Genomic DNA, 23,258 nt, shown 5'->3' on the forward strand with positions numbered 1-23,258 from the left:
TTAATATATATGTGTCTTTGTATTTAAATTGGGTTTCTTGTAGACAACAAACAATTGGGGCTTGTTTTTTGATCTACTGTCACAGTCACTTTCTTTTAATCGGTGAGTTTAGACCATTGATGTTCAAAGTGATTTTTATCATAGTTGGATTAATGTCTACTATAGTGATACTGTTTTCTATTCGCTGCCCTTGTTCTTTATTATTTGTATATTTGTTTTCCACTCTTTTTCTGCCATTTGTGGTTTTAATTGACCATTTTATATAATTTGATTTTGTCTCCTTTCTTAGCATTATCAGTTATACTTTTCAGTGGTTGCCCTAGAGCCTGCAATATACATTTACAACTAATGCAAATCCACTTTCAGATAACACTATACCACTTCATGGGTAGTTGAGGTACCTAAGAGCAAAGTATTCCTGATTCCTCTCTCTGTCCCTTGTATAATTGCTATCATTAATATCACTTATATATGCTGTTTAGTGGCAAAGTCATGTCTGACTCTTAGCTATCCCATGGACTATAGCCCATGAGGCTTCTCTGTCCCTGGGATTCTCCAGGTAAGAATACTGGAGCAGGTTGCCATTTCCTTCTCCAGGAACTAATACGTTAGCATATATAATCAAATACATAGTTGCTATTATTATTTTGAGCAAATTCTTATCTGGTAGATCAATTAAGAACAAGAAAAAAAGTAAAAAATTTTCTTTACCTTTTCTTACCTCTTCTCTAATGCTCTTCCCTCCTTTATATGGATCAAGTTTCTAACCCATATCAATATCTTTCGCTCTAAAGAGCTTCTTTTGACATCTCTTGCAGGGCAGGTCTACTGGCAACAAATTCCCTCAATATTTGTTTGTGAAAGTCTTTTACCTCTTCACTTTTGAGGAATAATTTCACAAGATACACAATTATAGGCTGATGACTTTTTTCTCTCAGCACTTAAAATGTTTTACTCCACTCTCTACTTGCTTGCATGGTTTCTGATGAGGTCACATGTGATTCTTATCTTTGCTCTTCTATAGGTAGGATAATTAATCCTCTGGCATTTTTCAAGAGTTTTTCCTTATCTTTGGTTTTCTGCTCAAGTATAGTCTTTCTCTGCCTCTCCCTTCCCTCCTCTCTCTTTTCTTCTTCCTTCCTTCCTTTCCTTCCTTCCTCTTTTTTCTTCCTTTCTCCCTCTTTTTTTAATAGAATTTATTATCCTTGTCAGAAAGAATATTTGAAGAAATAATGAATGAAAACCCCAATTTTCATGAAACATATGTATCTAAACATCTAAGAAATTCAGTGAACTCTAGGATAAAACCAAAGAGATTCATTCCTAGACACATCATAGTCAAACTTTGAAAGATAAAGAGAATCTTTAAAGTGAGAAAAGGGCTCATTGCATGCAAAGATCCCCAATAAGAAGAACAACTGTGTTTTCATTAGAAATCATGGATTCCTAAAAGGCAGTGGGATGGCATATACACAGTGCTGAAAGGAAAAAAAAATCAATTAAACCTTTCATTGGGTTGACTCAAAGTTGATGTTACAGAAAAACCTGACTGAACTTGGGCCAACCCAATATGCCTGTCAAAACTATCCTTCAAAAATGAAGGAGAAATGAGATGATCCCCCAGAACAAAAAGTGATAAATTTGTCATCTGTAGAACTGCCTACAACAAGTGCTAGTGGGAGTTTTTCAAGCTGAAATGAAGGAACACTAGATTCAAATCTGTATTTAGAAAATAATAAAGAACGTGGGTAAAGTCACTACCTGGGTTAACTTAGCAATGGCCAAACTGGTCCCTAGAAAAAGGAGATCTTCAGACAATCACTTACTTTAAGACGGCAAAGATAAAGCCACACTGCTCCCTTCTTTCATTCAGTACATAATTTCTGAATAGATTAATGAGGTGAGATCTGTTCTAAATCTACTTAAGTAAATAAACAGATATAGTGAATGAATGAATTAGTAGGGTTAATATTAATCAACAGGAGTTACAAATTAAAACCATAGTGAGATACCCTTACATTTCCACCAGAATAGTTAATATTAAATGAGTAGGCAATACAGTGTTGGCAAGGATGTGAAGCAACTGGAATTCTTATTGTTAATGTAAAATAGTAAATGCACTTGGGAAAACTATTTGTTACAGCTGTTTAGCAAAATGTATGCCTCTCTTATGACCCATCGTATTTCTCCAGGATACATATACAATAGTAGAAGTTATAAACTTAAGAAAATCACACCAAAAGACTTTATAAAATATACATAGCAGCACTATTTATACTGATGGCCCAAAGTTGAAAATAAATCCAAATGTCCATCATCAGGGGAATAGATAATGTAATATATTCATGTGATAAGATACTATTCAGCAAAGAACAAATTGCTGATACAACATGGTTGAATCTCATAAATACTATGCTTTTCATAAAAATCCAGACACAAATGAATTTATAATATGTTTTCATTTATATGAAGTTCAAAAGTAGATAAAACTGATCTATGTAGTAGTTAAAACCATGATTATCATAGGGCTTGTGAAGCTTGTAAAGTTGCTCAGTCGTGTCCAACTCTTTGCTACCCTGCAGAGTATAGCCCACCAGGCTCCTCTGTCCATGGGATTTTCCAGGCAAGAATACTGGAGTGGGTTGCCATTTCCTTCTCCAGGGGCTCTTCCTAACCCAGGGATCGAACCCAGGTCTCCCGCATTGCGGGCATATGCTTTAACCTCTGAGCCACCAGGGAAGCCCATCATAGGGCTAGTACTGCGATGTAACACAAAGAAGCCAGTTTGGAGTCTGGAAGTGTTCTTTATCTTATTCTGGATGGTGGTTACTTGGACATATTCATAAAAATTTAAGTTAAACACCTTATAAAAGTTATTGTTCTTGAAGTCCTGCTTGTACTTGTGAAAGATAATAATTTAAGACTTTGAAGAAATATATATATCCTTCTTGTTCTTCAGTGTTATTTAAATAGAGATAAATAATACTATACAATTCAATCACTGTGTAAGAAAATTCCAACTACAGTTTCATTACTTCTAACTGCTAAAAGCCTGAAATTAAAATATAACATATTAAAACAATTTACCTTTAGGAGATAAAAACATATACCTAATTCTAATGATGAATCTGCTGATTACCCTATTTGCTTTTAGGTAATAATTAAATAAGGGATTCCCAGGTGGCTCAATGGTAAAGAATCCACCTAACAATGCAGAAGACATGGGTTCCATCTCTGGTTCAGGAAGATCTCCTAGAGAAGGAAATGGCAACCCATTCCAATAATCTTGCCTGGGAAATTCCTTGGACAGAGGAGCCTGGCAGGCTAGAGTCCATGGGATCATAAAGAATCAGCAACGGCTTAGCAACTGAGCATGCTTGCTTGCAATAATTAAATATTTTATTCCTGAAGTCCAGAATAGACTCAGGGCAGTTACTAGCAACCTTTAACCAACTTGGGTCTGTTATTTCATGCTGGAGGAACAAAGCAGAATGAACAAGTGAGGGAACTTTCAAGAAATGAAGTGCCAGTGTTTTTACAACTACTTGTGAGCCATAAAAAAGAAATGAAATGTGTTCGTTTTGAAGAATGCAAGTCTGGCCAAACACGATGATGTTGCTACACAGAGAAAACAACCTGAGACAAAACCACAGCAGAGCTGCTTTCATCCCAGAATGTCAAGGAACTGAAGAATAAGGCCTGAGATGTGACCAGGAACAGTGGAGAGGAAGGGTAATCAGGGGAGGGGAGAGATTTTTTTATTTCTTGACCTTGTGCTAACTGTTAATCTAAACCTAAAAATGCACTGTTAATCTAAACCTAAAAATGCTGCTTTTATCTGAAGAATCAGAAATGGATTTATTCAATAAATACTTATTGACCTCTTATTGTGTGCCTAGGACTATTATAGGCAGTTTATGTATAGTAACAAAAGAGACAAAAATTCCTGTCCTTATGGAACATGTATTCTCTGGGTGGAGGATAGCCCAGGAAGGCATACACACATTATCATGTTGCCGTGAGCTTACATTAGATACCTACGTTTCTTGCTTAGCCTCAACTAAACATATATTATGGGGCCTCTGGTTTAATGCTGCTATCAAAGCCTCATTACCCCTTCTAATGAGACTTTGCTCAGTACTTCAGTAGTAAAATATTGTGTATGAATCAAGATTGATCTGTCCTGATAAATGATAAATAAGAAATAGACCCAAATCATATGGGAATTTAGGATAGTGGCATATCTTTCACAAAGGAATAATGGTATTGGATCCTAAAGTCAATGTAGCTAGGAGCTGAAATTAATAAAAGAGGGAAAAATAGTAGAAAGAATAAAAACCAAAGTCGGTATTTGAGATGATCAAAGGGTAAACCCTTTGCAGTATTGATAAAAGCCTAAGAGAGCAAATATATATCACATAAAGGATGAGAAAGGGGATATAATCACAGATAGAAAAGAATTGTGTGAGAATGCTACATGGATGGACTTTTGTAATAAATTGAAAGCCTAGAGAGAATAGCTGATTTTTCAGGATAGATGGAGAACTTAAATAGGTTGATTAGCTTCAAAGAGATTGAAAATGTGACTAAGAGATACCATAAAAACATTGTGAATTATCAAGAACTGAATTATTTCTAACTTTTAGAAAACAGATGAACCCAAGCCTGTTTAAATTAATTTAGGTCATAGAGAAAAAATTGGAAAACTCCCCAGTTCATTTTATGAAACCATGATTTAATGACAGAACCCAACAGAAGTTACAGAGAAGAAAACCTGACACCAATTATCTTATACACATTGATGCCAAAATCATAAATATTAGTAAACGAAATTCAGCAGTGTATCAAGACTGATAAGCAGCTATCGTCAAATAGTTTTCATTTCAAAAATGAAAGAATGGCTCCTATCAGAAAATCTATTAAATCACTACATCAATAAAGAGAAAACCGTATGATCATAGCATTCAATGCTGAAAAAGCTCTTGGCAAAATTCAGTTGTCATTCATTAAAAAAAAACTTAAAGAATAGAAAAATCTACTTAAATGTCACCTAAATGTTTTTACTGAGCACCTATCGTGTGCCAGGTAATGTTTTACATGCTGGCATTGTATTTGCATGCTAAGCTGCTTCAGTCATGTCCAACTGTACTACCTTATGGACTGAAGCCCACCAGGCTTCTCTGTCTATGGGATTCTCCAGGTAAGAATACTGGAGTGGGTTGCTATCCCTTCTCCAGAGGATCTTCCTGAGCCAGGGATCAAACCCACGTCTCTTATGTCTCCTGTGTTGGCATGCGGGTTCTTTACCACTAGTGCTACCAAAGTTCTACATGCTGGGGTTATAGCAGTTAACAAAAAATAACAAATCCTTTTTTTCATGGAACTCACATTAGCATTTGGGAGTTAACCATAAATAAATAGACAAGTTGAATGTCTCTTTTGTCAGGTAATAATAAGTGCTAGGGGCTTCCCTGGTGGCTCAGATGGGAAAGAATCCGCCTGCCATGCGGGAAACCTGGATTTGATCCCTGAGTGGAGAAGATCCTCTAGAGGAGGTCATGGCAACTCCCTCCAGTATTCTGGCCTGGAGAATCCCCATGCACAGACGAATCTGGCAGGCTGCAGTCCATGGGGTCACAAAGAGTCGAACATGACTGAGCGACTAAACAGAGCACAATAAATGCTAAAGAGAGAAAGCAGAAAATAAGTAGTTGCCAAGACCTGGGGTGTAGGAATAGAAGGAAGTTTTCATCAGTAAGGTGACAATTTGAGCAGAGCCCTGAGGGAAAGCAAGAGCAAGTGAACGAAACACAGAAATTCCTGCCTTCATGAGAGGAGGCACCAAAAATCTATACTAATTTTTTTTAAAAAGTAGTATAATAGGAAGTTATAAACACAGAAAAAAGAAAGATCAGAAGAATGAAGGGGACCGTGACCTAGGAGATTTTGAGGGGCAGGTTGTATTAGTAGTTAAATAGAGTGGTCAGGGTATGCCTCATTGAGAAGGTGAGATCTGAGGAAAGTCTTGAAGAAGGTGAGGTACTTAGCTAAGTGGATATCTGGGGAGTGTTCCAGGCAGAGGAAACAGCCTCTGTAAAGATGCCAGTGAGGAGATGCGTGGCCTAGGCAAGCAATTGCAAAAAGGTCAATGGGGCTGAAACAGGATAGATACGGGAGTATGTAAAAGTCAGCTTATTTTTTGTAGGGCCTTGCAGACCATCATAAGAACTATTTAAAAGTTAGTTTAAGAGAGACTTTCCTGGTGGTCCTGTAGCTAGGACTCCATGCTGCCAATGCAGGGAGCTGGGATTATATCCCTGGTCAGGGAACTAGTTCCCACGTGCCACAACTAAGACCTCATGCAGCCAAATAAATGATAAATATGTTTTAAAGTTAGTTTAATAATTTTAATAAGGCAGACACCCTTATAACTATCACCAGTATCATGAAATTGGACTATGTTAGTCCAGAAGCCTTTCCATGTATCCTAACTCAAATATTCTCTTTCCCCACCAGACTATCCACTACTCTGGCACTTTTATAGAAATCACCTTCTTATGTTCCTTTATAGTTTTATCACCCAAATATGCATCTCTATATATTATAGTCTCACTCATTAAAAATAATTTAATGTGTCTTTTAAGTTTCTTTTAATCTAAAGGTTCAGGGAGTTCTCTGGTTGTTCAGTGGTTAGGACTCTGTGCTTTCACTGCGGTGGCCCGGGTTCAGTCCCTGGTCAGGGAACTAAGAGCCTGCAAGTGGTGTGGCATGCCAAAAACATTCTTTACCATACATTTTATTTTTTGAAGAGCTTGAGTCATTTAGCCTGTAAAGTTAATAATCTGAATTTTGATGATTGCAACATTTTTTCAGTCAAACTGCTGATTGTTCAATATATTCTTATTTTTTTATGGTACTGTGGTTTATCATTTTATTTATTTATTTTTGGCTGTGCTGGGTCTTCGCTGATGCTCAGGCTTTGCTTTCATTGCAGTGCGTGGGCTGCTCACTGTGCTGGCTTCTTGTTGCAGAGCACAGGCTCTACGCGAGGGCTCAATAGTTGTGGTGCACAGGCTAGTTGCTCCACGGCGTGTGGGATCTTCCTGGGCCAGGAATAGAACCTGTGTCTTCAGCATTGGCAGGCACATTCTTTAGTGCTGAGCTACCAGGAAAGCCCCAACATATTCGTCTGATTCTGTACTTTGTGCAGATTTGGCAGCTGAATCCAAAGGCTCAAGATCTGTAGAAATCTGATTTGGCAAGGCCGTCATTATGTATAGTTTTCTTTCTTTTTGTAATTTTAGCAACCATTGGTCTTCAGTGCCTGGATTCATCAATTTTTTGTATCTTGCAAAATTTTTCTATTCCAATTCAGATTTCTATTTATTAATTGGAAAAATTTTATAACAAGATACCTTCCTGTATCTTTTATTTGGTTTTCCAGGGTTACAGTTCACATAGGAAAAAAGCATGGTAAATGCTTGATTCTTATTCTTTTTTTTTCCAAAACAGATTGTTTAATGTACATTCTTTGCATCCTATTTTTTATTTTTATCCTTTTGGTCACACTGTGTGACATGTAGGAACTTAGTTCCCCTATCAGGTATCAAACCAGTGCCCCCTGCACTTGGAGCATGGAGTCTTAAACACTGGACCACCAGGAAGTCCCTAATTCTTATTCTTAATTTGCTGGTTTTTAAGGTAATGAGTTTGGTTCCTTGGTGTATCTTCTCGAGAGACCAATTTAATGATTTCAATCTATTGCAATTATTATTTTTATTGAAGTTCAAATTGTCCCATCTCTGGCCACTAGAAACTTCTTCAAATTGGTGTCTGTGTACTTTTGCCATACCATAATAATGTCTAATAACTTCTTGCTCTCTGGCATGATGAGATATTACAGGCTCAGCTCAGACCTGGAATCATTTTTTCAATATGTCCTAGTTTCCTTTGACAGAAAATGGTGTTTCAGAACTTCTGCCTGGTCAGGATATTTGAATCCTCTGTCATACCTCTAGTTATTTTAATCTGAAACTCATTTTATAGTACAGAGATTGGCAAACTGGCTTGCTACCTGTTTTTGAATGACCTGTTAGCAATAATGGTATTTTGTGTTCATGTTCAGTCACTCAGTCATGTCTAATTCTTTGTGGCCCTATGGACTCTAGCCTGACAAACTCCTTCTGTCCATGGAATTTTCCAGGCAAGAATACTGAAACCCATTGCCATTTCCTACTTCCAAGGATCTTCCCGACTCAGGGATTGAACCCTTGTAGGTGAATTCTTTACTACTGTGCCACTTGGGAATCCCCAGTAATGATATTTACTAAGTTTTAAAAGGTTGTAATTTTTTTTTTAAAGGAGGATGTACAACAGAGAATGTGGCTTGAAAGTCTAAAACATTTGCTGTCTAGTCTTTTACAGGGAAAGTTTGGTTTGCCAACTTATGCTCTAGTAGATTCTTCAGAAGAAGAATCTGTCCATGGAAACAACATTCCCTGAGTCCTTAATTTTGATAACAGCTTCTCTGTGCCCTTTATACCTGAAAGTCAGTTTTGCTGGATATAAAATTCTTGGCTCAATTTTCTTCTATGTGAATGTTACATAGATTGCTCCATTTTCTTCTGGTAACAAGTGTTGATGTTGAAAAATCTGATAATCTAATTTTGATTCTTATTCTTTATTTGTAACTTTAATTTTACTGGAACATGTTTTGATACTCATCATTAAAAAACAGATATTCTCAGATAGACCATGTACATTGTCAATCATGTAGTTAAATTTTTTTTAAAGAGTGTCTTCTTTGAATTTTGGTTTTTAGTATTTCTCAACTTTCATTTTCTACTTCCTATTATTCATATGCTGAGTTCCACTTTGTTCTTTATTTGACGTTCATAATTTGATCACTTTGTCTTGAATTTTGTCTCTTCATTAATTTTTTATTTTTTAGTATTTCTTCTATTTCCAGTTTTTAAAATTAATTTAAAATTGGAAAACATTTAAGTCTTTTGAAAGCATTATTCTGTTTCACTTGTAATATCTTTTAAGAGTATCTATTATATTTATTTTTCCTTCAAGATTAGTCTTCAGTTATGAAATAATCTTTTTTCATTTCTGATTTTCCTGAGTTCTATCACTTCATTTCTGAGTTTGTATACTTATGATTTATGTTGTTCTTTCCTATCTTATATCATTTTTTAAGTGTCTTTTAGCTGTTTAAAAATAATGTTATGAGGTGTGTATACACACACACACACATACACACACACATATATAAATGGCTGAGTCCCTTTGCTGTCCACCTGAAACTGTTAGAACATTGTTAATCAGCTATACTCCAATACAAAATAAAAAGTTTTTAAAAATGCAAAAAATGTCATGTTTACACTAAGAAAGAACTTAGTAAGTTACAGGCTTCCGTGGTGGTCCAGTGGCTAAGACACCATACTCCCATTGCACGGGGACCAGGATTCAATCCCTGGTCAGGGAACTAGATCCCACATGCTGCATCTAAGACCTGGCACAACCAAGTAAATCTTTTTTAAAAAATAAAATAGTAAGTTACAGTTTTAATATTTTGTGGCCTTGTCTTTCTGACTGCTTTTCCTTATCCATAGGGATGTTATTTCCTTTTTTCCTTACAATTAAAAAAACCTTGAGATTTGGTCTTGTATTTTCTTATTGTTCATTTGTACATAAAAATACTTTTCTTAAACTTTTAGAAGGAGTAATGGTTCAGGATATTGTTATCAATTGCACAGATCACCCTCTTCTCATTTTTTGGTAAAGTATTAAATAATATGATGGGTTGCTTTACTGAGATTCCTGGCTCTGTACCCCTCTGTCAAACGTATCTGAACTTGCTCACTCCTTTGTCTCCGTCCCTATTCTAATTCTTCTCCAGAAGTTTCCCTACAGTGTGGCGCCCCATCTTGGATAGGAGCTTTGGCTGGTTGGTTTTAAGAATTCATTTTTCCCATCCTACTGATCCCTTTCTCAACTTATGAGAGCCTCTTGCTCTCATCTTTTGGTTTGGGTGAAACCCCTTCCACTTTAGTGTTTTCAGACTGGTCTGTTCTGGTTTTCAGAGTACAGCTGTCTTCCATATGCCATGTTGCTTCCCTCTCTTTCCTCCCACAGAAACATTCCTTCTGTGCAGGTATTATGGCTGTGCTGGCTGTTTCCACACTTGAATTTGGGCGTTTGTGGGGCTACTTTGTCATCTACCTTTGTTTTAAATGTTGGTTATGGGGTTTTGGTTTTGCTATCTGGTTTCTTCGTGTTTAGGGAATATTTGGCAAGATGAAACAATATTCTGTGGTTTCTCAGATTCCCTCTCATTTTCGGGATATGGATTCGAAATACTTGACATTGGGCAGGGGGAACAGGTGAAGTTTGCAGGATTTTGAGTAGAGGAGTGACAAGATCTGCCTTGTATTTTTAAAGGCTCTGTCTGCTTGTGTAATGAGAATAGACCACAGAGACATAAAGGAAGAAGCAGGGAGCCTATTAGAAGAATATGATAGAAATCCAGGCAAGAGACGGTGTTGGCTTGAATTGGGAGTAGCAGTGACATTAATGAGAAGTGATCATATTTGATACATTTTGAAGGATAGTTGACAAGCTTTTCTGGTGAAGTGGATGTGGAGTATGAGAGAAAGAGAGTAGTCAAAAGACAATTCCACTTTACTTTGTTTTATCCTGCACAGCCAGAAGAATAAAGCTGCTTTTAACTGAGATGGGGAGGGCTGTGGGCATAGTGGATTTGGGAGGTAAGAGTAGGAGTTCAGTTTGGACTGTGTTGAACTTGAGATAATTATTAGACTTTGAAGTGAATCTTCGTGATCCTGTGCATCCCACTATTACATGGGCTTAATAAAGAAAGATGGTTTATCATAGAAAATGGGAAGATGCTGAGAAGTCAGATGAGAATGTATTAATAAAAGTCACACTTAATCATATCTCATTGTGAGCATTTTACTGTGCTTCTATGCATATATGTAAAACACACATATATTAATTTTAACACATTTTTACAAAATTGAATTTCTGTTGTGTACACATTTAAAAATCCACTTTCACAAGACATAACCTGAACAATTTCTAAGAGTGAAATAGACTTTGAAAATATGACTTTTAATGGTGTTTCATCTTTTTACTCTAATAAGTCTAGCTGTGTGGATTATGTTTTACCCATTCTGTTTTGCATGTCCATTCCAGCCCTGATGCTTTAGTCCAGAGGATTTGGTTTCCTCTAGTAGTTGCTACATATCATAATTCAGACCTGTGGTTTGGCAGCCCGCCTAGCTGTAGTGTTTAACTAAGATGCGTGGAAGCTCCATGCTTTTAAAATGAGTGTCTTGGAGAATAATGTTCACCTCAGTCGTTCAAGACTTTGGCACTGTCTCCATTCCCCGAGGAAGAGTGCCTTCCGCTGTGAATGCTGCAGAATAAGGGAGTCTGGACGGTTAAGACTCCTGCATCAAGCTCCTTACCTGCAGATTCACAGATATCTTGCCTTGCTTTGCAGTGCTGTGCCTGGGATATGGGTGTTGAAATATATATGATTCATAGATATCTTGCCTTGCCCTTGCAGTGCTGTGCCTGGGATGTGGGTGTTGAAATATATATGATTCATAGATATCTTGCCTTACCCTTGCAGTGCTGTGCCTGGGATGTGGGTGTTGAAATACATATCGGTCAGGCTCTGTTTTATGGTCCCTGTGAGGCTAGAGGGTATGGGAGTGAGGACTAATTTATACTCAGGTACTCTTCAGGCCTAAGTGTTAGTTAACTTCTGGAAGAACTGAAGGAGTAAAGGAGATTGGGTGAACTCCATCCTGCCTGCAGATTGTTGTCTGGAGAAGAAAATTCGATTCTCTGGAGGAATTTTATAGCTCTCAAATAACTGTTTTCTTTTTACAAATATTTATTTATGTTTTTATTTATTTGTGCTTGGCTGCTCTGGGTCTGTCATTGCTGTATGCAGGCTTTCTCTAGTTGCAGCAAGCAGGGGCTACTCTCTGGTTGCGGTGTGTGGGCTTCTCCTTGCTGTGGTTTCTCTTGTTACAGAGCACAGAGTCTAGACAACGGGCTTAGTTGGAATCTTCCCAAACCTGGGATTGAACCCCAGTCCCCGACGTTGGCAGGCAGATTCTTAATCACTGGACCACCAAGGAAGTCCTAACTGTATCCTTTTGAACAGAGAATGACAAACTTCTTCTGTAAAGGACCAGACATTTTTTACTTTATAGGCCATATAATTTCTCTCGTAACTGTTCAGCTTTGATGTCAGCACAAAAGCAGCCATAGATAGTATAGAAGCAAGTGGATGTGGCTTTGTCCCAATAACACTTTTGTTCGTAAAACAAGAAGCAGGCCAGATTTGGGTCATAGTTCGCCAGTCTGTGCTGCTGAGCAGTGTGTTACAAACTGCGTCTCTACCTGCTAGTGGCCATTATCTCCAGTCTCTGAGAATCAGAGTTTTCATAGATCACAAAGCTAGAGCACACAGGCCCAACTTCCAGGTCCGCATTCTTACCATTACTTGGTGCCTCTTAGAAAAAAAGGCAGACTAAATAGCTAAAAACCATGGGAAGAAAGAAAAAAATGAGCCAAAAGGGATGATTTGGAACTACAAAGCAATTCTCTGAGTTTAAGAGTGGGAAGTTTGTGTGGCTCCCCAACCAGCAGTGACCTCCTAGAGGATTGGGATCACACTTTCTCTTGTTTTTCAATTTATTTTTTATTTTATTTTCCCCTATCCTACTCATCCCACAACAAATGTCTTTCTTGAATCTGATAAGTAGAAAGTAAACAGTATGTTTCTTTCCTCCTCTCTCTCCCTCTGTACCCAAAAGCTGCTCCAAATACACCCTGAGCTCTCCTTATGTGTCGCTCTCTAATGTACCAGGCTCTCAAGTGTGTGAAAGTTGATATGGTCCTTCTTGAGAAAGGCTATCAGCTAAGACCACCACCCACCACAGACCCTCCATGCCCTTAAGATACACTTTTAGATTGGGGTTGATGAATTTTTTCTGCGAAGGGGTAGATAATAAATATTTTAAGTCTGGGGAATCGTATGGTCTTTTTTTTCTTTTTTTAAATGTTTGGCTGTGCTGGGTCCTCATTACCACGCACAGGCTTTCTCTAGTTGAGATGAGACAAGCTACTCTGTAGTTGTGGTGTGCGAGCTTTTCCTTTCGGTGCTTCTCTTGTTGCAGAGCGCAGGCGCAGTGATTGTGCCTCCTGGGCTCTAGAGTGCTGACTCGGTACTTGTGCACAGCACAACTATTAGTAGCAGCAGTTGTCTCGCAGCATGTAGAATCATCTTGAACCAGGGATCAAACCCATGTCCCCTGTATTGGCAGGCAGATTCTGAACCACTAGACCACCACAGGGAAGTCCAACCACAGGGTCTTTACCTCAACTACTCAACTCTGCCATTGTGGCACAGAAGCAGCCGTGGACAGTATGTAAACAAATGAGTGTGGCTGTATTCTAGTAAAACTTTAGAAATTTGAATTCCATATGATTTTCACATGTTATAAAATATTCTTTTGATTTTTTAAAAAAGCATTTAAAATATAAAGCCCTTCTTAGCTTGAAGGACAGATAAAAATAGGCAGTAGGATTGGATTTGGGCTGTGACCCATAGATTGCTGACATTTGCCCTAGCTATTGGTAATTTATGCTGACCCGTGTCCCACTCCAGGAGAAGAATGGCCTAGTTCTGTTATCTACATGCCCATAATATGATTTCTAACCTCTGACATCACACTTATCATGCTGCATATTAATCATGTATATGTTTATCTCTCTTAAGGTACTCTGAGCTTCTTGAGAGAAGGGCCATGACCTAGTCATGTCATATTTGCATCCTTAATATCTAACACTTGACACGTACTGGGCTCAAAAAATATTTAATTTGGATTTTATGCTCAACAACATAAAATGCCATTACTGCTCCTTTAAAGAGAAACACCTTATCACTGTGCCGGAGGCCTTCCCAAGTTCTTCCCCTTAAGAAGTCCATAGCAACTGCATTCATTACTAATGGAGCTTGTGACTCAGTGGTTACATAACAAAAAGCCTTTTCATTTTAGAATTCTGTCTGTCAGACAGGAGATGGTTAAACTTTATCTGTAAATCATTTATGCAGTCATAATAAATAATGACTTTCACTTTTCTTCTGAATCAGTGCTACAATCTGGATACAAAAATAATAATAGCTGTTTACATACTACATTTCAGTCTCTTAGTCAGCTCTAGTTTTCCTTTAGACTTTTGGAAACCTGACGACTAAAAAAATTTATCTCTTCTCCTTTGTTCCCTGCATCTGAAATGAAACTAAGCAATAATACTTAAGCTTTCCCTCTATGTTGTCTATTGATCATTCTATTAATGAATGATGACATTGTACATTCAGTCCTTCAAGTCAAATATGAATTCATCTAGACTCCTTTCTCTCTTCCCCGTATCTAATTAGCCACTGGCTTATCAGTTTAAAAAATCGGTGCAGATTTTTTTCTATCCATCTCTATGTCATTTACAGTAGTTGAAGCTTTAATTATTTCTCAGTTCTTTCGGTATATGGTTGAACGTCTTCACTGGTTTTTCTGACTGCAGTTACCTCTTCCTTCAATCTACTCTTCCCATAGTTATCAATATTGAACGCAGATAAGGATGATCTGGTCGTGTCAGTTCTGTAATAAAATCTTGTCTTGTCAGTTCAGTAATAAAAACCCTTCTATCATTCCCCATCATTTTCAAGATAAAACCAACTTCCCAGTCACAACATACAAGACCTTATCTATGTACGACTTCATTGGTTAACACAGATGTGTTTTAGAATTCAGAAATTTTTGGATTCTAGAAAGGTCGTATCGTATGATGTACGTAACACATAACATCCTCTGTGCATTCTGGGTCAACACTCTGTAATCAAGTACATGTTTCTGCATCAAAGACTGATTGTTTACACCAAGAAAAATAAAGATTATAAATAGATTCTTATCAGTTCAGGTTATGTCTTGCTGCCATATGAGTTACAGGAAAATGTTTAGTTTTGGAAACTTTTTGGATTTCAGAATTTTGCATAAGAGACTATGGCCCTATATACCCAGTGGTCTCTTGGAACTGGATTGCCTCAGCTGTTTGTTGTTCGGTTGCTGAGTCATGTCTGCCTCTTTGCGACCCCATGGACTGCAGCACGCCAGGCTTCTCTGTCCTGGAGCTTGCTCAAACTCATGTCCATTGAATCAGTGATGCTATCCAACCATCTCGTCATCTGTTGTCCCCTTCTCCTGCCTTCAATTCTTTCCCAGCATAGAGAAACCTTGTTTGTGCATTTCTTCTCAGCTCTGTGGTTGATGACATTATGTTGGTAGCTTGAAATTAGCTATAGTGGGAGTATTTACACCATTGCATGCGTATGTGTTCATTGTCGCTCAGTTGTGTCCAGCTCTGTGACCCAGTGGACTGTAGCCCACCAGGCTTCTCTGTCCATGGGATTATCCAGAGTGGGTTGGAGTGGGTTGCTAATTCCTTCTTCAGGGGACCTTCCCTACCCAGGGATCCAACCTACGTCTCCTGCTTCTCTTCTCTGGCAGGCGGATTCTTTACCACTGAGCCACCCAGGAAGCCCTTTTTAATAAAACATTGCCCCGCCTTATAGTCTGGTGCAAGGATAAGATAGTTGGAAAAGGAAGCCAGCTACTTAAATGCAGGGAAATTAGGAGGCTTTTGTAGTAATCTGGGTGAGAAATGATGGTGACATGAACTAAGGTTAGTGGCAGTAAGACTAGCAGGAGAGCTTTTCCTACTCAAAGATAGAGCCTCCAGCACTTGAATAATTTGGGAGTGATCTTGCTTTCTCCCTGTCCCGTCTGAGATCTCTGGGTTTGCTTTGTAGACAGGTGGTGGTGCCATTTATCAAGATAAGATATACATGAAGAGGAGTAGATTTTGAACAGAAGATGAGGGGTTCAGTTTTGGACCACCTTAGTTTTTGGGTGTGTGCAGGGTATATGGGTAGGGTTACCATATAATGTATCATACACACTTGGACATTTACGGGTGTGAGTGTGATGTGCTGTTCATCATTAAGCTGGGGACAATTGATATAAATTGGACCTGTCCTCGACATACTAGGATGTTCTTCACTCAGGTAAAAAAATATCAAGAAAATATCATAGAGATGAAGCCATACAGGGAAATGCATAGAGTGAAGAGAGCAGTGAAGCCCTGGAGAAATTTTTGAGAGAGAAAAAAGGTGGCCATCAAGACAGGGAGGAAACGGGTCTAGTGGCCTCACAGAATCCCAGGGAAGAGTCATTTTATTTTCTCTTGTGTAATTTTGAAGGAGTATAGCCCCTTTGAGGGATTCTTTATTAGATAATGTTTATCTTCAGGGAGAGATTGAAAAGGAAAAGGTTTTTTTTAACCTTTTATTAGAATACTATGTTTGAATGACTTTTAATGTATTATGATATTAATATAAAATTCTTTTAGGCATTTTTTTGTCACTTTTGTTTGATAGTCATTAGGCCAAAATCTGCTAGTTCAGATCCAATACAGATGTCTTTTTATATTATATTTTGCACTGATATTATGAGTTTTTGCTCAAACATAGTATCACTATAGGCTTAAAGTAAATATCTAGGTCGAGTTAGAACGCATTTATTTTGTAATAGCAAAAGTCATAAGAACACTTTTCTTCCTTAAAAAATAGAGTTCTTTAGGAAATCAACAGAAAAATAAGACATAGGAATCTTTTGCATTGTTAGTGGATAGTGGTTGACTATTTTCCCCCTAACATTTTATTTTGAAAAATTTCAAACCTACAAAAAACTGGAAGAATTATGTCCACTAGCTACAATTAACATTTTGCTGTATTTACTTTTTCACATAATGTGTACATCTTTCTGTCCCTTTGCTCATCTTTCATCAAGCCATCTTATTTACCTGTGTTTTTTTGATGTATTTCAAGTAAGTTGATAAGCTGTTTTTCTGAGCATCTTGTTATTTTTTTCTGAGTGTTGTAATCAAAGTGTCAGTAATACATTTTGTGCAGATGTTTTCAGCTGACCCTTTTTCCTATTTCTAGAAATCTGAGACTGCCAATAATTGCTGCCAAATTGAGAATATTTTTAAAAAGTCTAGTAAATAATGTTAAGCCTGAAAAATGTGCTCTTTTTCAATAGCTTTATAATCCAGAGACTTGTAATTTTTAAAGTCATCAAAATTAATTTCCAGTACAGTTTTTGGTATTCTAAATACATATTTATTCACATTATACTGTTTTCAGAGTGGAGAGATCTACAGACCAAGTCATCAAGCCAGTCAATGTGGGTGCTCTATCAAAATGGGTTGGGAAGATACCTCCGGATGTTTTACAAGACATGGCAGTTATTGCACCCATGCTTGCCAAGCTTGGATATGACCCGTATGCCAATCCACCTAACTATGGAAAACCTGATCCCAAAATCCTTGAAAACACCAGAAGGGTAAGTGGGAACTTCAAAGTGAATTCAGAAAACTGGGTATGGAATCTGGGTCCGGGAAAGTTTTTCATTTTATTTCTTGCTTTTTTTATGATCAGAAAATTGTTTTAAATTAGAAAAATCCTATTTGTAAAATGCTTCATCGTCAGAAATCTTCCACTGCATTTTAAGGATAACTATGGCTCTTTCCAGGGACTGTGGGGACAATTCTTCAATCCCTTTTTTCCCATTTTCTAAGAATAGTGCTTACTGTTGGAGAGATTTATTCTATTAGCTGATTATCATAAACTAGTCTAAACACCAGAATTGTTAGTGACCTCACTTCTAGTTTCTTTTTTCTCTGAATTTAATGGCTGCTTTACTTTGCTTAGATGAGGCATGCTTTCTTGGTATTTGAAAACTAAGCATTGACATATGAGAAGAATTATTATAAATAGGTACAATAAACTACCCTCTGATTGAGAGAAAGTTGCTAGTAAAGTGTGACTACAACTATATCTTTTAATAAGTTATGCTCATATCTCTATAATCTTATTAGAGAAAAGCTCAAAACTCAAAAAATCTGAATATATACCTTACCTCTATAATCTGTTTTAAGTCAGATCTTAATGTATTCTTTTTTTATTGTGGTAAAATTCAAATCACAGAATTTACTGTTTTAACAACTTATAAGTATACAGTTCAGTACATTTGCATTGTTGTACTGCTGTCAGCACCATCCATCTCAAAGACTTCTTTCATCTTTTCAATTTGAAACTACAAACTCATTACACATTCCCGCTTCCTCCAGCCCCTGGCAACCACAATTCTACTTTCAATCTCTAGATTTAGTCTTTTTTGAAACTACAGTTTAAATAAGACAACCATGTTAGCATAAGTCACTGATAGGCTATTTGATTTTCAAGATCAAAATTTCTTGCCTTTTTCTGGTATTCTCTTTTTATGTAGTGTTCTCCCCTCCCCACAGTCTTATATCACCTCTTTATTCTGTCCTCCTTTTGATACTTTTAACTGACTAACATATATTTCATGAGGCTAGTGGATAGTGAGTGGTTGACTATTTTCCCCCTAACATTTTATTATGAAAAATTTCAAACATACAAAAAACTGAAACAATTATATCCACTAGCTACAATTAACATTTTTCTGTATTTACTTTTTCACATAATGGATTTCCATGTAGATTTTTTACTCTTAGATATTACTTTTCTCTTTTCAAGTCATTAGTGGCTATTTGGAATGAGCTGTTTTCTTATAAACCATCATATAAGGAGGCAGATTCTTTTTGGTTTTAAAATTATCTTTATCCTTTTAATAGTTTTCCTATATGTAAGCATTATTATAAAATTATAAGCTCAGTTTATAAAATTTATAAAATTAAAAAGATAGGAAAAAATTCACCTATAATGTTACCACCCAGACAAATACCATTGTTAGTGTTTTGATGAATTTCCCTTTCTTCTGTACATGTTAAACAAAGGTAAGATTACATAACTTTTAATCTTACTTTTGCACACACAAAATCTTGTATCCCACCCTTTCCGCTTAATATTCATGAGCATTTTCCCATTGTGCACATGTTTTTCATGGTTGTATAAATAAATCATTATATGAACCACTTTAAATTGAAACACAGCAGTAAGTGAATGAATGAATGAAAAGTGAATGAATGAATGAAAAGTGAATGAATGAATGAGGTTTCCCTAGTATATGTTGTATATTCATTTCACTGTTTTTCTTTTGTTGTTTACAGTTTACTCTTCGGCAAGCAGTGCTGCAATGAACATCTTTGCACATACTGCGTTTTAGTGGGTTCTTTTTTTAAAGGTTAGAATAATGAGAGTGGAATTAAACTATGTCAGAGTATCTAAAATTTTGAGGTGCATGATATATGTTGATAAAGTTTTTTTAGTCTTTTGAACTAGTAGCATAATGCAGGTGATTTTATTTTAGATTTTTGCTAATTTCAATAGGTTTCATTGATTAATATAATCGAACATTTCCAGTTATTACCTGCATCTATATATTCTTTTATGAAACTATTTCCTAAGTTTAAAAAAAGTTTTATGTGTGTTAAAGTTTTGTCAGTTATGTTCTGCTAAAGACAGTACACAGTCCAGCATCCATTATCATAGTCGTTTTTAATTTCTTGGTGATTGGTAATTCATAGCTTTTGCTTTTGTACATACTAAAATGGTTTTTATAAACCAAGGTACATGTATAAATTATATTTAGAGGTTTCCTAAGCAGTAGACATTATAGTTTTCCTACATGTGAGTTGGCTGGTTAGACTGTTCTTGGCTTGCTTGAGTGGTTAAGTAGGGAAGAATGCTGTGGTTTGAATCCTTGTGACTAGAGAGTTTGTTTCATACACATTTGTGGCTTTTGAAGAGTTTCAAAGTATAGGCTGGAAAAGGCCTCCCTCCCTAACCCTGTCTATCTCTAAAGTAACCAGTAATTTTGGGAGAAAAAAGATAAAGTGTGAACCATAGTTGCATTTTTGAGCTTTTTGTGATAAAACATACAAGCCGACATCCTTGTTTTGTGGTTTTACAAAGCTATATATTTTCAAGGCTTTTTTCTGTAAAAGCTCAGATGCTAATATATCCAGCATTGATGATTGTGAAGTTTCATAAAGTAATGCTTAAAAATTGATCTTCGCTTGTCAGCTGTGACATGAGATTGACTCCAGAGAAAAAAGATGGCTGGGGAGATTGTGCCCTTTATTTATGGGTTGGGAGTAGGGGAAAAATTCACATTTTGACTGGGAATATAGAATCCAAAGTTCTAGGCCTAAAAATTGTGTTTTTCATACAACTTTGGATAGTCTAGAAGTATTGGTGTCTGAGTCAGTGTATTTTGGAGACATGTTGCTCAATTTTAAATAGAAAATCATGTGCTTCATGGCTATTCTGACTCAGATGGTAAACTGGAAATGAAATGCTAACTAATATTCCATGTCCTTTCCCATCACTGAGGTCTCTAATCCCCAAATTGTAGCACATTTCAGTAAATAGCGCCCTCTAGGTTACATTCCAGCAATCTCCCTCCCCATGTTACATTCTAGCAATCTCCCTGCCCGTGGGTTTTTAATCTTTTTAAATTTATAGGCTTTTGAGATCTGATAAAACTATGGGTCCCTGTCTGAGAAATAAGATAACATATATATAGAGAAAATTTTATTCTATAATTTTAATGGATTCATAGATGCCTCTAAAGCCCATCAGATTAAGAACTGTTTTATAGTCTCCTTGAAAAGCTCATTCACTCGTGTGACTTTGATTACAATCTATTTGCTGATTATCATAAATCTGTATCTCCTAGGGTCTCTTTCTTGAGCCCCAAACTCATTTTTTTCAGCTGCTTTCTGTATCGCTCCACCTGGTTGTTCGCAAGTACTTCAAACTCAATGTCCAAAATGAATTTATTGTCCATACCTGTTCCCTGATAGAAGCTCGACAGATTGTTCTCTAAACTGAGCAAGAATCTAGAATAGGGGCAAGATTAGGCTGTGTTTATCTATATTTGCACTGTCTGTGAGCCAGGAAGCAGAGTCCTCAGGACACATGGGTCAAGCCCCAAACAGAGCGGTAACAGACTTGGTTACTAAACCTGAACAGTGAGCTGAAAAGCAAATCCAAGTGTGAATGGAATATCCAGTTGAAAACCAGATTAGATAGTACTAAGGAAGAATAAAGAGTCAAATAGAAAAGCACATATCAGTGTACAGAACCGACAGAGCAAACAAGAAGGAACTTGAATATTAAGTTAGGTGGGAGAGAGAGTTGGTTTATATTCCTGAACCAGACAGGAAGGGCACCCAAAGCTGGTGCTCGGTGACATCGTGGAGGGATAGGGTAGGGAGGGAAGAGGGTAGGGGCTTCAGGATGGAAGGGACACGTGTATACCTACGGCCAGTTCATATTGATGTATGGCAAATACCATCACAATATTGTAAAGTAATTATTCTCTAATTAAAATAATTTTTTTTTTTTTAAAGAAAGGACACACTGAAAAAAAGAGAAGCTGCAGCTGTTGGAATCAATGTTCTTGCATTAACAGGAGAGTCTGTAATGCACACCTGTGTTTTCAAAAACTTCTGTATGTTTTTCCTGTCTCCATGCATAGCATTTGTTTGTCTAGTGATCAAAGTTAGTTAGGATTACCTAGCTTTGCAGATGACATGTAATTAATTAATCACCAGGCCCCCTTGATTATATATTTGAAAGTATCTTGACTCAGCTCTTATTTAGCTACCTTACTTATTTCAGTTTCTCCTCATTTTTCACATGAATTATGCTTTATTCTCCTTTGTGTATGTGAGTGTATTCATTCTTCTACATTTAAAAAAATATTCAGTGACAATTACTTTTTTAAAAGTTCAAATCTGAATGTATCTGAACACACTATTCCCTTGTGTAAACCTTGAGTAGCTCCACTAGTACTATAGGATAAAGCCCAGACTTCTTAGAATGGTGCTTTTCAACCTAATCTTTGGAAATTTTCTGATGCACTTTTTATTGTTGGTTTCTAAGTTAATTCCATTACAGTTAGAGACTACACTAGTGTGGTTTCAGTCCTTTGAAATATATTGAAAATTGCTTTGTGGCCAGCATATGTTCTCACATGTCACTTGAGAGGATGTATATTCTGCAATTGTTGCAGAATTCTATAAATATTGATTAGGTCCTGTTGTTTCAGTGTTGCTCAGATCTTCTAATTCTTATTGCTTTTGGGGGGGTCTAATTTTATCAGTTTTTGGATAAAGATGTGAATTTGTTCTTTTATTTCTATCAATTTTGCTTCCTGTGCTTTGAATCTGTATCATTAGGAGCATACCTTTTTATATATTTGTAAGTAATTAGCTCTTACTGTGGAGTGTGTCTCATCATCTCTGATGTTTCTCTCTGGAAATCTCCTTTGTCTCATGTAAGCGTAGCCATTTCATTGTTTTTATGCAACCATGTTGAAAATGTCATTATTTCTTCTTCATTATATGAGAATATTTTGCTTGGTGTAAAGTTCTAGACTGACAGGTTTTTTTAGTTTTGTTTGCTTGTTTTACTTTCAGCACTCAGAATATGTTATTTTATTGGTTGTCATTGTTTTTATGGGAAGTCAACTAAAATTCTTATGAATGTAATAGCTTTTTTGTTTGTTTTTTGTTTTTGATTGCTAAAGTTCAGCAGTTCTGTACTTCTTTGACACATAGTTCACTTGATAGAATTTGTTGTTGTTTAGTTGCTAAGTTGTGTCCAATTCTTTTTGACAGTATAGACTGTAGCCTGCCAGGCTCCTCTGTCTATAGATTTCCCAGGCAAGAATACTGGAGTGGGTCACCATTTGCTTCTACAGGGGATGTTTCCAACCCAGGGATTGAATCCACATATCTTGCATTGGCAGGCAGATTCTTTACCGCTGAGCCACCAGGGAAGCCCTGTTTTTTGTTTTTGACTGCTATAAGATTTTTCTCTTCAGTTTTTGCCAGTTTGACTAAAAAGTGCCAGATTCACTGATCCTCTTTTTGCCATCTCTCACTTCAGGTTTGATTTGCTTTTAATTAACTTACGTTTGAATTCATTGATCCTTCCTTCTTCTGTGTCCAACCTGCTATTAATCCCATCCAACGACTTCATTTCAGATAATTTATTTCTCAGAACTAGAATTTCTGTTTCTTTGCTGGAATCCTCCATCTCGTCACTCATTATGTTCATCTTCTCCTCTGAATTCTTTTAACATTTTTATAATTATTTT

The 23,258-nt window shown here is 36.7% G+C and overlaps 1 protein-coding gene across 1 annotated transcript in view; it reads left to right on the forward strand.

Annotated features, from left to right (window-relative positions):
• The window catches only part of TPST1 (tyrosylprotein sulfotransferase 1), a 91,217-nt gene that overhangs the window by 48,366 nt on the left and 19,593 nt on the right, over positions 1-23,258 (forward strand). The window contains exon 3 of the mRNA XM_018040970.1: positions 17,309-17,507. Coding sequence (XP_017896459.1) covers positions 17,309-17,507 — 199 coding nt within the window. The remainder of the gene's footprint in view (positions 1-17,308; positions 17,508-23,258) is intronic.

The sequence above is a fragment of the Capra hircus genome, chromosome 25, assembly GCF_001704415.2.
Source record: "Capra hircus breed San Clemente chromosome 25, ASM170441v1, whole genome shotgun sequence".
Lineage (NCBI taxonomy): Eukaryota > Metazoa > Chordata > Mammalia > Artiodactyla > Bovidae > Capra > Capra hircus.